The sequence below is a fragment of the Aedes albopictus genome, chromosome 2 (assembly GCF_035046485.1).
Source record: "Aedes albopictus strain Foshan chromosome 2, AalbF5, whole genome shotgun sequence".
Classification (NCBI taxonomy): domain Eukaryota; kingdom Metazoa; phylum Arthropoda; class Insecta; order Diptera; family Culicidae; genus Aedes; species Aedes albopictus.
In genome coordinates, this window is record NC_085137.1 from 444365348 (window position 1) to 444377598 (window position 12251).

The following is a 12251-nucleotide window of genomic DNA, read 5'->3' on the forward strand; positions in this document are numbered from 1 at the left end:
CACTGAGGAAGCATATCTGGATTCTCTATAATTCTCGGAGGAATATCAGAAGAATTTCATGAGAATTTTCTTAAGGACTTTCTGGACGAATTCCCGTAGGAATTTCTGGAGAAACTCTCTGAGGAATTTCAGGAGGAATTTCAGGACAAATTCCCGGAAGAATTTCTGAAAAAAATCTGGAACAGTTTCCAGAAGAGTTTTTGGGTGAATTCCTCGAGGACTTTCTTGAGGAATACATGGCAGAATTTTTGAAGGAATTCCCGGAGGAAATTTGAAGTGAATTTCAAGAGAAAATCCTAGAGGAATTCCCAGAGGATTTTCAGAAGGTATTATCGGAGGAATTTCTGGATGTATATCCAATGAAATTTCTTGAGATATTTCATGAAGAATTTCCGATCAAATTTATGGAAGAACTTCCTGAGGAACGCCCGGAAAAAATATGGTGGAATTCCCGAATAAATTTCTGAAGGGTTCCTCCTAAGAATTTTTAGAAGAATTTCTGGAGGAATTTCCGAAGGAATTCCTGGAAGAATCCGTAAAGTAATTCCTGGAGGAATCTCCGAAGAAATTCCTGGAGGAATCTCCGAAGGAATTCCTGGAAGAAACCCCGACGCAAATCCTGGAGAAATGTCTGAAGAAATTCCTGGAGGAATCCCCGAAGAAAATCCTGGAGAAATCCCCAAAAAAAATCCTGAAGGAGTTTCCGGAGAAATTCCTGGAGCAATTTCCGAAGCAATTCCTGGAGGAATTCCCGAAGAAATTCTTAAAGGAATTCCTGGAATAAACTTCGAAGCAATTCCTGGAGAAATGTCCGTAGATATTCCTGGACGAATTCCCGAAAAAAATCCTGGAGGAATCCCCAAAGAAATTCCTGAAGGAATTTCCGAAGAAATTCCTGAAGGAATTTCCGAAGAAATTCCTGAAGGAATTTCCGAAGAAATTCCTGAAGGAATTTCCGAAGAAATTCCTGATGGAATTTCCGAGGAAATTCTCGGAGGAATCCCCGAAAAAAATCCTGGAGAAATCACCGGAAGAATTCCTGGAGGAATCCCCGAACAAATTTCCGTAACCCCGCAGGAATTCCTGGAGGAATATTCCTGAACATAATCCTGGAGAATCCCCTAAGCAATTCTTGGAGGGATTCCCAAGGAAATTCATGCAGTCATTTCCGAGGAAATTTCCAAAGGAATTCCTAAAGAAATTCCTGAAGATATCCTCGTAGTAATTCCTGGAGGAATTCCCGAAGAAATTCCTGGAGGAATTCCCGAAGAAATTCCTGGAAGAATTTCTGAAGAAATTCTTGGAGTGATCCTTGAAGGAAGTCCTAGAGAAATCACCGGAGGATATCCCGAAAAAAAAAATTGGAGGAATTCCGAAACAAATTCCTGGAGGAATCCCCAGAGGAATTTCCAAAGAAATTCAAGGAGGAATTCCTGGAGAAATCACTGCAAGAATATTCCCGAAAAAATTTCTGGAAAAAATCCCGAAGATATTCCTGGAGGAATTTCCGAAGAAATTCCTAGAGGAATTCAACCCGGAGTAATTCCCTAAGCAATTCTTGGAGGAATTTCTAAGGAAATTACTGGAGGAATTCCCGAAAAATTTCCTGAAAAAAATTCCAAAGGATTTGCTGGAGGAATTCCCGAAGAAAATCCTGGAGGAATCTCCAAAGAAACTCCTGGAGGAATGTCCGAAGAAATTCCTGGTGGATTCCCGAAGGAATTCATGGAGGAATTCCCAAATAAATTCCTGGAGGAATTTCCGAAGAAATTCTTGGAGGAATCCCCGAAGCAATTCCTGGAGAAATTACCGGAAGAGTTCCTGGAAGAATCCCTGAAGGAATTCCTGGAGGAATATTCCCGAAGATATTGCTGGAGGAAATCTCGGATAAATTCTTGGAGGAATTTCTTAAGAAATTCCGAGAGGAATTCTCGAAGAAATCCCTGGAGGAATTTCCGGAGAAATTCTTGGAGGAAATCCTAAAGGAATTCCTGGAGGAATTTCCAAAGGAAATCCAGGAGGAATCCCCGCAGAAATTCCCAGAGAATCTACCGAAGATTTCCCAGAGTAATGTGTTGAGATATTTCCAGGGGATTTTATGGAGTAGTTCTCCAAGCAATTTCTGGACAAATTGCCAGTGAAATTTCTCGAATAATTTCCAGATGAATTCGTGGATAAATCTCTGGAAGGATAGCCGATGGAATTTTTGAAGGAATTCCAGGCGAAGTTTTAGAAGGAACTCGCGGAGTTTTTTTTTTTCAGGAATAACCGGAGGACCTCCTGCAGAAATTCTCGGAATAATGTCTAGTTTCCCGACGAAATTCCTCCAAAAATTCCCAGAGGATTTTCTGGAGGTTCTCTCGTAGGAATTCAGTTAAGCATTTTTGAATTGATTCCCGTAAGGATTATTGGAGCAATTTCTTGAGAAATTCCTTTATGAATGCCAGGAGAATTTCGTGGACGAATTTCCGAAGGCGTTCTCGTAGGAATGTGTGTTAGTACTTCCGTGAGGATATTTTGAAGTAATTTCAACGGAAATTTTGACCCACAGGCGTTTCTGCTAGAGAAACCTTACAGAAATTTTGATTTGAGGAATCCTTGAACTAATTGAAGAAAATAATCATGGATGAACGTTTCGAGCTACGTACTTCAAAAGAAAATCCTGAAGCAATATGCACTTGAGGCACTTTGGTTGAAATTTCACAAAAATATTTTACGGCAAGTTTTGTAATCTCTTGGTGAATAAGGAGGAATTTAGGAATGAATTTTGTGTAGAGATTTCTGGCATGATCCACCGAAGCAATGGAAAAAAAATCTGGGAAAGAGCTTCTCGAGGAATCCCGGGTGAAATGTGTTGCGCACACAGCCGCCGGGCGGGTTATGTGGTGCTTTCTGTTTGAACTGGAAAACTGACAGCGGTGGGGCGTCTGATAGTATCCACTTATCCTCGTTGGGTAAATTACGTTTGCGTTGTGCATCCAACGCTCATCGCGAAATTCCTGCCCACCGATCATGGGCCATCACGCAGGAGAAACAAACATTTTTTTTGCACGAAAAAAAGAGTAAATAAACACCAGCTGATTGAATGCTGAAGCTAACTGAATTGACATTTCCGCGAGCTGGACAATCACGAGAGAGAAAATGGCTGCGCGCTTTCTTTGTTAAATCCTCTCTTGAAGCACAGAGAACAGACGTTTAAGCTCGAACAAAAATACGTCGAAATCGTGTGTAAAGGATTTAACTGCACCTCAACGCCACCAACGGAGACTGCCCTACATATAAAGTCGATTTGACCCCACGATGGCAGTGTTCATCGTTAAAATACACTAGCCCACAAAGCGACAAGAGCGCCAAACGGCCAAAAACGGCGAGCACTGGAAACAAATATGACAACACAACAATGTAAGTGATGGGACGCTAGCGCCGCGCAACGGGAGCATAACCACATACTCTGACATGACCGTTACAAAGTTTTACACAAGGCAGAAAGCGAAGATAGACGTCTGTTCTCTGTGCTTGAAGCTCTTTGGTGCTTACCAAACGGGGTATCAAATTTAATCTCGGATTTGGTAAATCCCAGATTAAATCGCGGCTAAGACGCGTTGGTGCTTATCACCATTAGGGGCCGGGGGGATGCTTGTAGTTTGACCAAAGCCTTCGATCCATACAAAATTTGAAAATTTTGTATGAACATAGGTCTACGAGGGGGAGGGGGAAATCTGAGATGGTCAAAAATTAGTCTACGTACGTATGGACAACTCCATAGTGGTAACGTGCGATAGCAAAGATATGACCACACTCAATAGCGCTTATTCTGCGAGTTGTGCGAGACGAGATCACTTCTTTTGATTCGCAAATTAAAATTGAATAAAATAAGTGGAATCAATAATGTTTAGGAGCTGCGTTACCCTTTAACCCACCCTGAAACACACCAATGGATCAACTTTCGTATAGAATGAGATCCTTTGAGGAAATGAGCAGAGAGCAGCATGATTACGTCATTATTACACGATCGAAGCGGATCGATCGGAAAGAAACCTGGCTTTGTAGGATTCAGTGTCATTTCAGACTATCAGGTGAACGGTCACCAAGGTTTTAATTTAAGACAAATTATGTACATGTTGTAATAAAGTACTTGACTAGTTAAATAAATGTAGTTCTGTGTAGTATGAGCGTGCAATAAATAGTGTAACCGTAAATCTCACTGTTTAAGGTGAATATATGACGAAGCCACAACTCGAATTTTCGAGAGCACAAGTCTGAAAAACCGAATGTTGGTTTGCGCTGAAAAGTTGATCGATTGCTCACCACCAGCGAGTAACCAATCGATCAACTTTTCAGCTCAAACCGACATTCGGTTCTTCAGATTTGTGCTCTCGAAAATTCGAGGTGTGGCTTCGTTATATATTCACCTTAATGTGATTGTGGAAGGAATCGGAGAACGCTGGAAGGATCCAGCAGGAAGCTCTAGGAGAGCTAAATCCCCCTGAATTCTGGATCGCGGAGATGGACAGCAAAAGGAAAGTACTTACCCCCAAGGATTGTTCTTCTGGAGGCCTTACCCCTTTACGTGTTGTGGGCGGTGGATCAAGCCCCAACAAATAACGTGGTACAATAAGACCTGGCCGCCTAAAATGCTTGAAATGCGTAGATGCGTACTAAGTAGCTATTGTTAGCAATAAAAGAATAAGCAGATTCTATCAGATCGGCTCAGATGGGGCCGGATCACAACGTTCGAAGCCATACTGCTCCGGTCGTTAAGTCACATTTTTTTTTGGGAAATAACGTCCAAACGGAAACTTTTGTAAGCATGGAAATTTCTTTCTCCGGAATAAATTGCAACGCACAGTTTATATGAATCGATTTTATTAATGCTTTTTTTTCTGCATTTTCCGATTGGCATTTTTTCCGTACTAAGTGATAACATTATTTTAACGTTAACGTAGGTAGAGCTGAAGAAGTTTCACTGCAGCAGTAGTGGTTCTATTTGCAAGAATTGTAGTGTAGTAGTTGTGTAAACTGCTCTAGTGGTAAAATAGGTTGCTATAGATAATGGGCGTGATAGCTATTTCCGGTTCGTGGTTCTAGTAACTTTTATCTGCTTTAAAGTTAGTTTAAAATGCGGTCGAGAAGTAGCTTTTATAAAAATACGGTTCGAAAATTTACGGGTTATTTGGAAGATTATTCTCTTCTTGTCTCTTTCCGCAGCGGCAAACACAAATTTGTACAACTCGGTATTGCAGTTTCGAAACTTAAAATTTTCTAATAGTGGCATTTTCAATACGGGGTTCTCAAAGGAATAAACTGATTTTCAAAACATTTTCAATAAATTATCACAAACATTCATAATATAATAGTTGTATGTAGTTAGGATATTCGACTTGATACAGGTTAATTTATGTAATCGATTCGCTTCACAGCGGTACAATACAAAGATGCGTTCGATAGTGTAAAATAATCTATTGGTGTTTCCTCTTACGACGGGTAGTAGTTTTACACTTAAGATGCCTAAAGTATAATAATGGTGATCTTAGTATGTAGTATAATAGTAATGTTATAGATTAAGTACACGAGTAATATAAATGCTCATTAGTTAATCGTCTATTGCAATTAAAATATTAGTTCTGGACGTTAAAGCAAATTCCCATCCGTTATCTGCTCGAATCTGATGCGCAGGAGAAGCGTTTCCGAACAAACGCTTCACGTTTGAGCAAAAACACTTTCTTCCGCCGACAAACGCTCCAACAAACCTTATCACGCGACTATCATGTTTTGAGTTTATTAGCTTTGGTAATAAAATATGATTCGTGGTAAAATGTACAATGACACTCCGACGTACTCCAGATTTGCTTCCGAGTGGTCATGTGGAAGATGTACAACTACTGTACTTCCCTTAAATAAATGCAATATTTTACTGATCTTTTCTCTCAACCGTTCGGCAACATCCAAAACAACGCATATTGGAAGAACTTCAACAGTTCATAAATACATGAAAAAGAGGTTTTAGTGTTAAGACTGGAGGGGTCAGACTGGATAGATCCGCCTTTAATGAGCTCGATCTCCATTCGTCACAAACAAAGTTTATCAAACAGTGAATTGCAAAGGCTTCACAACCGTTATCCCCCTTCTGAGCAGTCATTATTACACGCTAAAACAAATGTAAGTAACACTGACGGAAGGGCCAACTTTGCAGTACGATACGAAGAAAGTCACATGCTCAAGGAATTTAGTTTGGTGAACATTGCTGTGACGAACGGTTTGTGGTGGAGTGAGTGAATCCAGTGACTTGGACCCCACAGAGCGGAACCACGAGAAAATCCTGACCTACTTCCTGGAGTTAATTTTTCGGGTGAGTTTACAGCAAGCGAAATTAAGGAGCAAGCGCATATGCGAGGATAGTGAAGGCGGCGACGGCACGGCTACTACGGTGCATGCCGCGTTAGCCGCCGAGTTCTATCACCGCTACACCCACAGCACCCGCGATGAGACGCCCCCATCCGAATCGGTGCCGTGGATTTTCAACTTCGGCGGCACCACCGGTGCCGAGTCCCACCGTCGGTGGTTGATGAAGTGGTTATGGTGTTCGTAGGCGGGGGATTGCGTTACTCGGGCGGGTATCTCCGGTGCCTTCGGAGAGGACGATGGGATGCCCAACTTGTCCGAGAGGTGCTTGCTGGTGTTGGTGAGGGTAGAGTTGGACGACGAAGAGGACATCGATGAAGGTGGGTTTATGGCGATCGTTGTGGCATTGGCGTTGATTGGGATTACGGTATTCTCCTGCAGGTCGGAAGATTCGTCCGATACGAAGGATACCGAACCCGTCGAGGAAGCGGCGGATGAGTTGGAATCAGCCGAATTGGACGCCGCGGAAGACGACGACAGCAGAGTTGAGTTGATCAATGGAAGGCCAATCTCCTGGAAGGAGTTCATCGAGCTGAACCCACTTTCATCTTCCGCCGAGCTGGAGATCATCATCTCCTTGATTCGGTCGATGTTTGCACTGTGACGGTGGTTGATTAAATGGCCACTATTGCTGCTGGTGGTACTGCTACTACTGCTACTGCCTCCTCCGTTCTGATGTTGATGAACCAGCGGGTGATGCAGGTGATGGCCCAACGGAGGCGAAGGCCTATCCGTATTGTCCTCATCGGTTTCGGTTTTGTTCGACGACGACGTGGAATGCACCGAGTCATCCGTACTGCTCCTCAGCGACAGTCGACTCCCTCTCATGTTCAGCTTCCGACTGAAGCCGACATTACTCCTGGCATTGACCACTCCGCCGTACATGGCTTCCACCGCTCCTGGCATGTGGTGATGATGGTGATGGTGGTGCACCGTAGCCGCTGACGATCCTCCACCTGATCCTCCTGCGACCGCAGCTCCTCCGCCGATTCCTGTGAGGGTGGAGGTACTTCCCGTGGCGGATCCGGCCGCCGATGTCAACAGAAGGCTATCGAGGGCGGTGGACGACTGCGACAGGGTCGGTTCCTGGGTGTTGAGCAGATTCTGCACCGTCCGCAGCAACCGGAACGCTTCCTGGGCCAGCTTCTCCGGATCAACTTCGACGCTGGAAATTGGCAGAGTCTGGGTGCGTTTCGGTGAACGGCGCCTGGAATAGAGGAAGAGAAAGAATATGTTTAGTTGATCGATTAACTAGATTGACCAAAGGCTCGGTCAACGAATTGGTTAATTGGTAAGAAGATTCTACATAGCTCTAGTGCTTGACTTCCCCTAAATTGCTACGCCATTAATCGACGGTCCCTATATGCTAATTCAATCCTGGATTGCAGTAAAGTTCACCAGAAACCCGGAAGAAGTAACCAACTGCACGGTATTCTCCATTCGTCGTAGAATCAACGCAAAATGTTCTATCCCTAGCATCAAATAAGCATCTTGGACTAATCTTAACCGACAGTCGGCGAAGGTATCAGATTTCCAATGAGTAGGGAATCGCGCCACTTGGGCGGTGGCTTCTATTTTCGTCTGTTTTCCACTATAACTCAGTCAAATTTGAACCAATTGACACAATTTTTGGAATGCAGTGAGATAGGTATAGTATCTACCCGTGTACAACATTTCAAGTCAATTGGTTCAAAATTGACTGAGTTATAGTGGAAAACAGACGAATATAGAAGCCACCGCCCAAGTAACGCGATACCCTACATCACACGAACAAATTAACGACCTCGATGCTTTACCGCCCATAATAAAATATCGAGATCAACGACCGTTGGAGTATCGTTGCGTTGGTTGGATGGTTGCTGACCGGCGACAGAGGCAGAGGGCCCTTATAGGCACAGGCCACATCAGTGTCACCTTGGTCCACTCTGAGACTGCAGTCAGGGCAGCGGTGCAGTGCTGCTGATTCGGGCATATGATGACTTAATTGGATCGTCACGAGTCGAAGTGTTTATGCGCAGATTAATGGCTGAGCCGTTGGTGGGCAAGCAGGGGATCGGTAAATGGCGACAATTTTTCGAGGTAATTTATGATTTCGTACTGTGCGTGTTGTTGGTTCGAAAAATGAGGATCATCATCGCAGATTGGTGCATCTTTGTTGCAGTTTGAGATGCAGATAACTGCTGAGATTGCGTATAGCCTGGGAGCTTGGAGATGGTGACACAAATAAGGGATTGCAAAATGTTAAGCAGTTACATTCAGCAGTTTAGAGAAATCGTTTGAGCTTTAAACGTTATGGGGAAATTTTCTTTCAATTAAAAAAAAAAAGCGCGAGTATAGTCGCCGCCCAAGCCACGACGTCATGATCATCATAGGAGACTTCAACGCTCAGGTAGGTCAGGCGGAGGAATTCAGACCGACGATTGGAAAGTTCAGCGCCAGCGCCTACCAGCTGATGAACAAAAACGGTCTACGACTCATTGAGTTCGCTGCCTCCAAAAACATGGCCATATATAGCAGCTTTTTCCAACACAGCCTCCCTTATGGTTACATCTAGAGATCACCAAAGCAGACGGAAACGCAAATCGACTACGTCATGATTGACGGACGGCACATCTCCGACGTGATCGACGTCAGGACATATCGTGGCGCTAACCTACCATTGCATGGTGATGGTCAAACTTTCCGACATCAACAATGTACGGTACCGGCGACTGCCACGGTACAACTTTGAGCGACTGATGCAACCGGATGTAGCCTCAGCACACGCGAAAAATCTCGAGGCAGCGTTGCCAGACGATGACGAGCTCGGGCGGCGTGGCTCGTCTAGAGGATTGCTGAAGAACAGTAAAAGCAGCCATCAACGACGCATCCGAGCGCATCATCGGGTACGTAAAAAGGAGTCGACGAAATGAATGGTTTGACGAGGAGTGTAGAGCGATTTTGGAGGAGAAGAACGCAGCACAGGTGGTAATACTGCAGCAAGGGACCCTACAGAACGTGGAACGTTACAATCAGTAACGGAAACAGCAGACCCGCCTCTTTTGGGAGAAAAAGCGCCGCCTGGAAGAAGCGGAGTGCGAAGAAATGGAACTGCTGTGCCGTTCCCATGAAACACGGAAGTTCTACAGTAGCCCAACGCATCCTGTAACGGCTTCGTGCTACGAGCACGAAATATGCAGGGATAAGGATGGAAGCCTTTTGACGGACAGACGTGAGGTGTTCGAAAGGTGGAAGCAGTACTTCGACGAGCACTTGAATGGCGTGGAGATCGTTGGCACGGGAGACCACGGCAACGGAGGAAACGACGACACCAGTGCAGCGGAGGACGGATATGAACCAACTCCCACGCTGAAGGAAGTTAAGGATGCCATACATCAGCTCAAAACCAACAAAACATCTGGTAAGGATGGTATCTCAGCTGAACTCATCAAGATGGGCCCAGAAAAGTTGGCCATCTGTCTGCACCGGTCAGGATTTGGGAAACCGAACAGCTACCGGAGGAGTGGAAGGAAGGGATAATCTGCCCCATTCACAAGAAAGGCGACCATTTGGAATGTGAGAACTTCAGGGCGATCACTATTTTGAATGCTGTACGGATACTCAAAAATCTGTATAATACAGATAAATCTGTATACATGACATCCCTGATGTATGACCCCCAAGAACTTCCGCGAGTAAAGGTTTTTTCCGTGTTGGGGACATAATGCTACTGCGTCCATTAATTTGATCTATTGTGGCGTCATCCTCTTAATTTTTTTTGTCGTACTGAAAAGAACCGACACTATCTGGAGTGACTAACTTCACAGCAAATGCCGTTTGTCCCAATCAGGTACCGCATTTCGTATGAAACTTAGTACATGTTTGGGATGAGAAGCCCAAATTTCCTGAGGCATCTTGCAGCGAAATTTCCTGAGAAATCTGCAGCGCTTGTGATAAAGTGCAACATACTCGCACAATAAATGCTCAGAGGTTTCAGTCTCTCATTAACAAAAGCGACATTTATCTTCTAGCAATTTTCCAATCAATTTCAAATAGTGTTTGCAAGGGCAGTGGCCAGTAGTCCGGTGTAAGTGCTTAGGTCATATTTTTTTTCTTCAGATTAAGTAGCCTTAGTATGTTAGTCTGGTGTATTGAATCGCTTAGATTGACGAGAATCAGTTATGTTCATGTTCGCTTAATTTTCATCTCGTCTAAAATCGTGAATTTCATTTTTAAGGCACTTGGAGCTAATAAAAAAAATGGCTTCGGCCCTATGAACTGAGTGGATGATCCTTGTTTTGCCAACTGATCAGCTTTTTCATTTCCTTTTATTCCGCGATGTCCAGGAATCCAATACAGATTAACCTTTTTACGACAGGACAATTGCTGCAGTAGCTTCGAGCACTCCAAGACTAGTTTCGAGGTATGCACTTTGGACTTTAAAGCGTTCAACGCTGCTTTGCTATCCGAACATATACAAATATAAGCATTTCTATAGCGCCTTTTAAGGCATATGTCGGCACATTCCAAAATAGCATGCACTTCAGCCTGGAAGACTATAGTCCATCTTCCCAGTGGCAATGAAGCGTTGACACCAGGGCCAACTATATCAGCCCGTCAGTTGATTTCGAAAATCTTTAGTATGCTCATATGTCCCCTAAGACTGTAATCATTGAGATTTAAGGACCATCTCATACTTAGAACACTTTTATTTGAATACAATCATGCAATGGCAGAAGATTTAGCATTATATCCAAAGCGTTTGATGGGGTGCTATGCATTGCCCCAGTAGTGAAGATGTTGCAAGCCTTTGTAGCTTGTTTAATTTTGTTTGAGTAGTAACTTGTTTGGTCTTATCCCTCCAAATAATAGAAGCATAAGTAATAAAGCGTTTCACAATGGCTTTTACAGCCCCAGAAAGCATTTCTAGCTTTTCATAACTGTTCTTCCACATGTTTATTACAGCAGAGTTTACTATCTAGTACAACTCTTAAAAAATTGACGTCTAGAGATAAAAATAGTTTGACATCTCCTAGCTTCAGTTCTGATACATATAGAGATTTTTCGTCTCCTAGTGAAAGGTACAACAATCGTTGTTTTTGAGGGATTGATAATCAACCCTTCATTTTTGCACTAAGCTAAAGTAAATCTCAATGCTTCTTGCATTCGGTTAGAAATAGTATTATCGAATTTACCACGGACAATGACAACAATGTCATCCACAAATCCAACAACTTCAAAACCTTGATGCTGTAGTTTTGTTAAAAGATCATCAACAACCAGGGACCAGAGTAGGGAAGATATTACTCCCCCTTGAGGACAGCCTTGTATAGCTGTTACCTTTACAACTGAATCTCCTCAATATGCTGATATGTCCCTTTATGACAGCATTTCTTCTATCCAATTGGTTAAACTTCTTGAAAAATTACGTTTACTCATGGCTCTTTTCATCGATGCAAAGCTAGCGTTGTCATACGCGCCTTCAGCATCTAGAAAGGTTGCCAATAATAATTTCTTACTGTTATTTTTTTTTTCTATTTTATTTAATAACGAAAGAAGAGTCGATGTTGTTGAATTGCCAGTTCGGGCAAATTGCGCTCTATTTAATGGTTTATCTTGAAGTATATCCGGCACGTTCTAATGCGTATATCAATTGAACACCCAAAGTTCTCCATACAAACTTCGTTCATAAACTGTGCAGTCCTGCTCTACTATTTTTCAAAAATTCTTTCACTATGGCACTTCTGGGGTCCCAAACCCCTGTTCTTTTTATTCTAATCCTATAACGCGAACTAGTGTTGAACGGTGTTATGGTGTTATATGTAGTATGTTACTTATTTGTTAAATGAATTATAAATAAAATTGTAAAA

At 43.1% G+C, this 12251-nt stretch overlaps 1 protein-coding gene across 10 annotated transcripts in view; it reads right to left on the reverse strand.

The window, feature by feature from the left end:
* Positions 1–5351: 5351 nt before the first annotated feature.
* LOC109409965 (lateral signaling target protein 2 homolog) overlaps positions 5352–12251 on the reverse strand; it is a 490530-nt gene continuing 483630 nt past the window's right edge. For all 10 annotated transcript variants that reach the window (XM_062853793.1, XM_029869950.2, XM_062853792.1 and 7 more), the window contains one exon: positions 5352–7609. In XM_062853793.1, coding sequence (XP_062709777.1) covers positions 6463–7609 — 1147 coding nt within the window. In that variant the 3' untranslated portion in view covers positions 5352–6462. The remainder of the gene's footprint in view (positions 7610–12251) is intronic.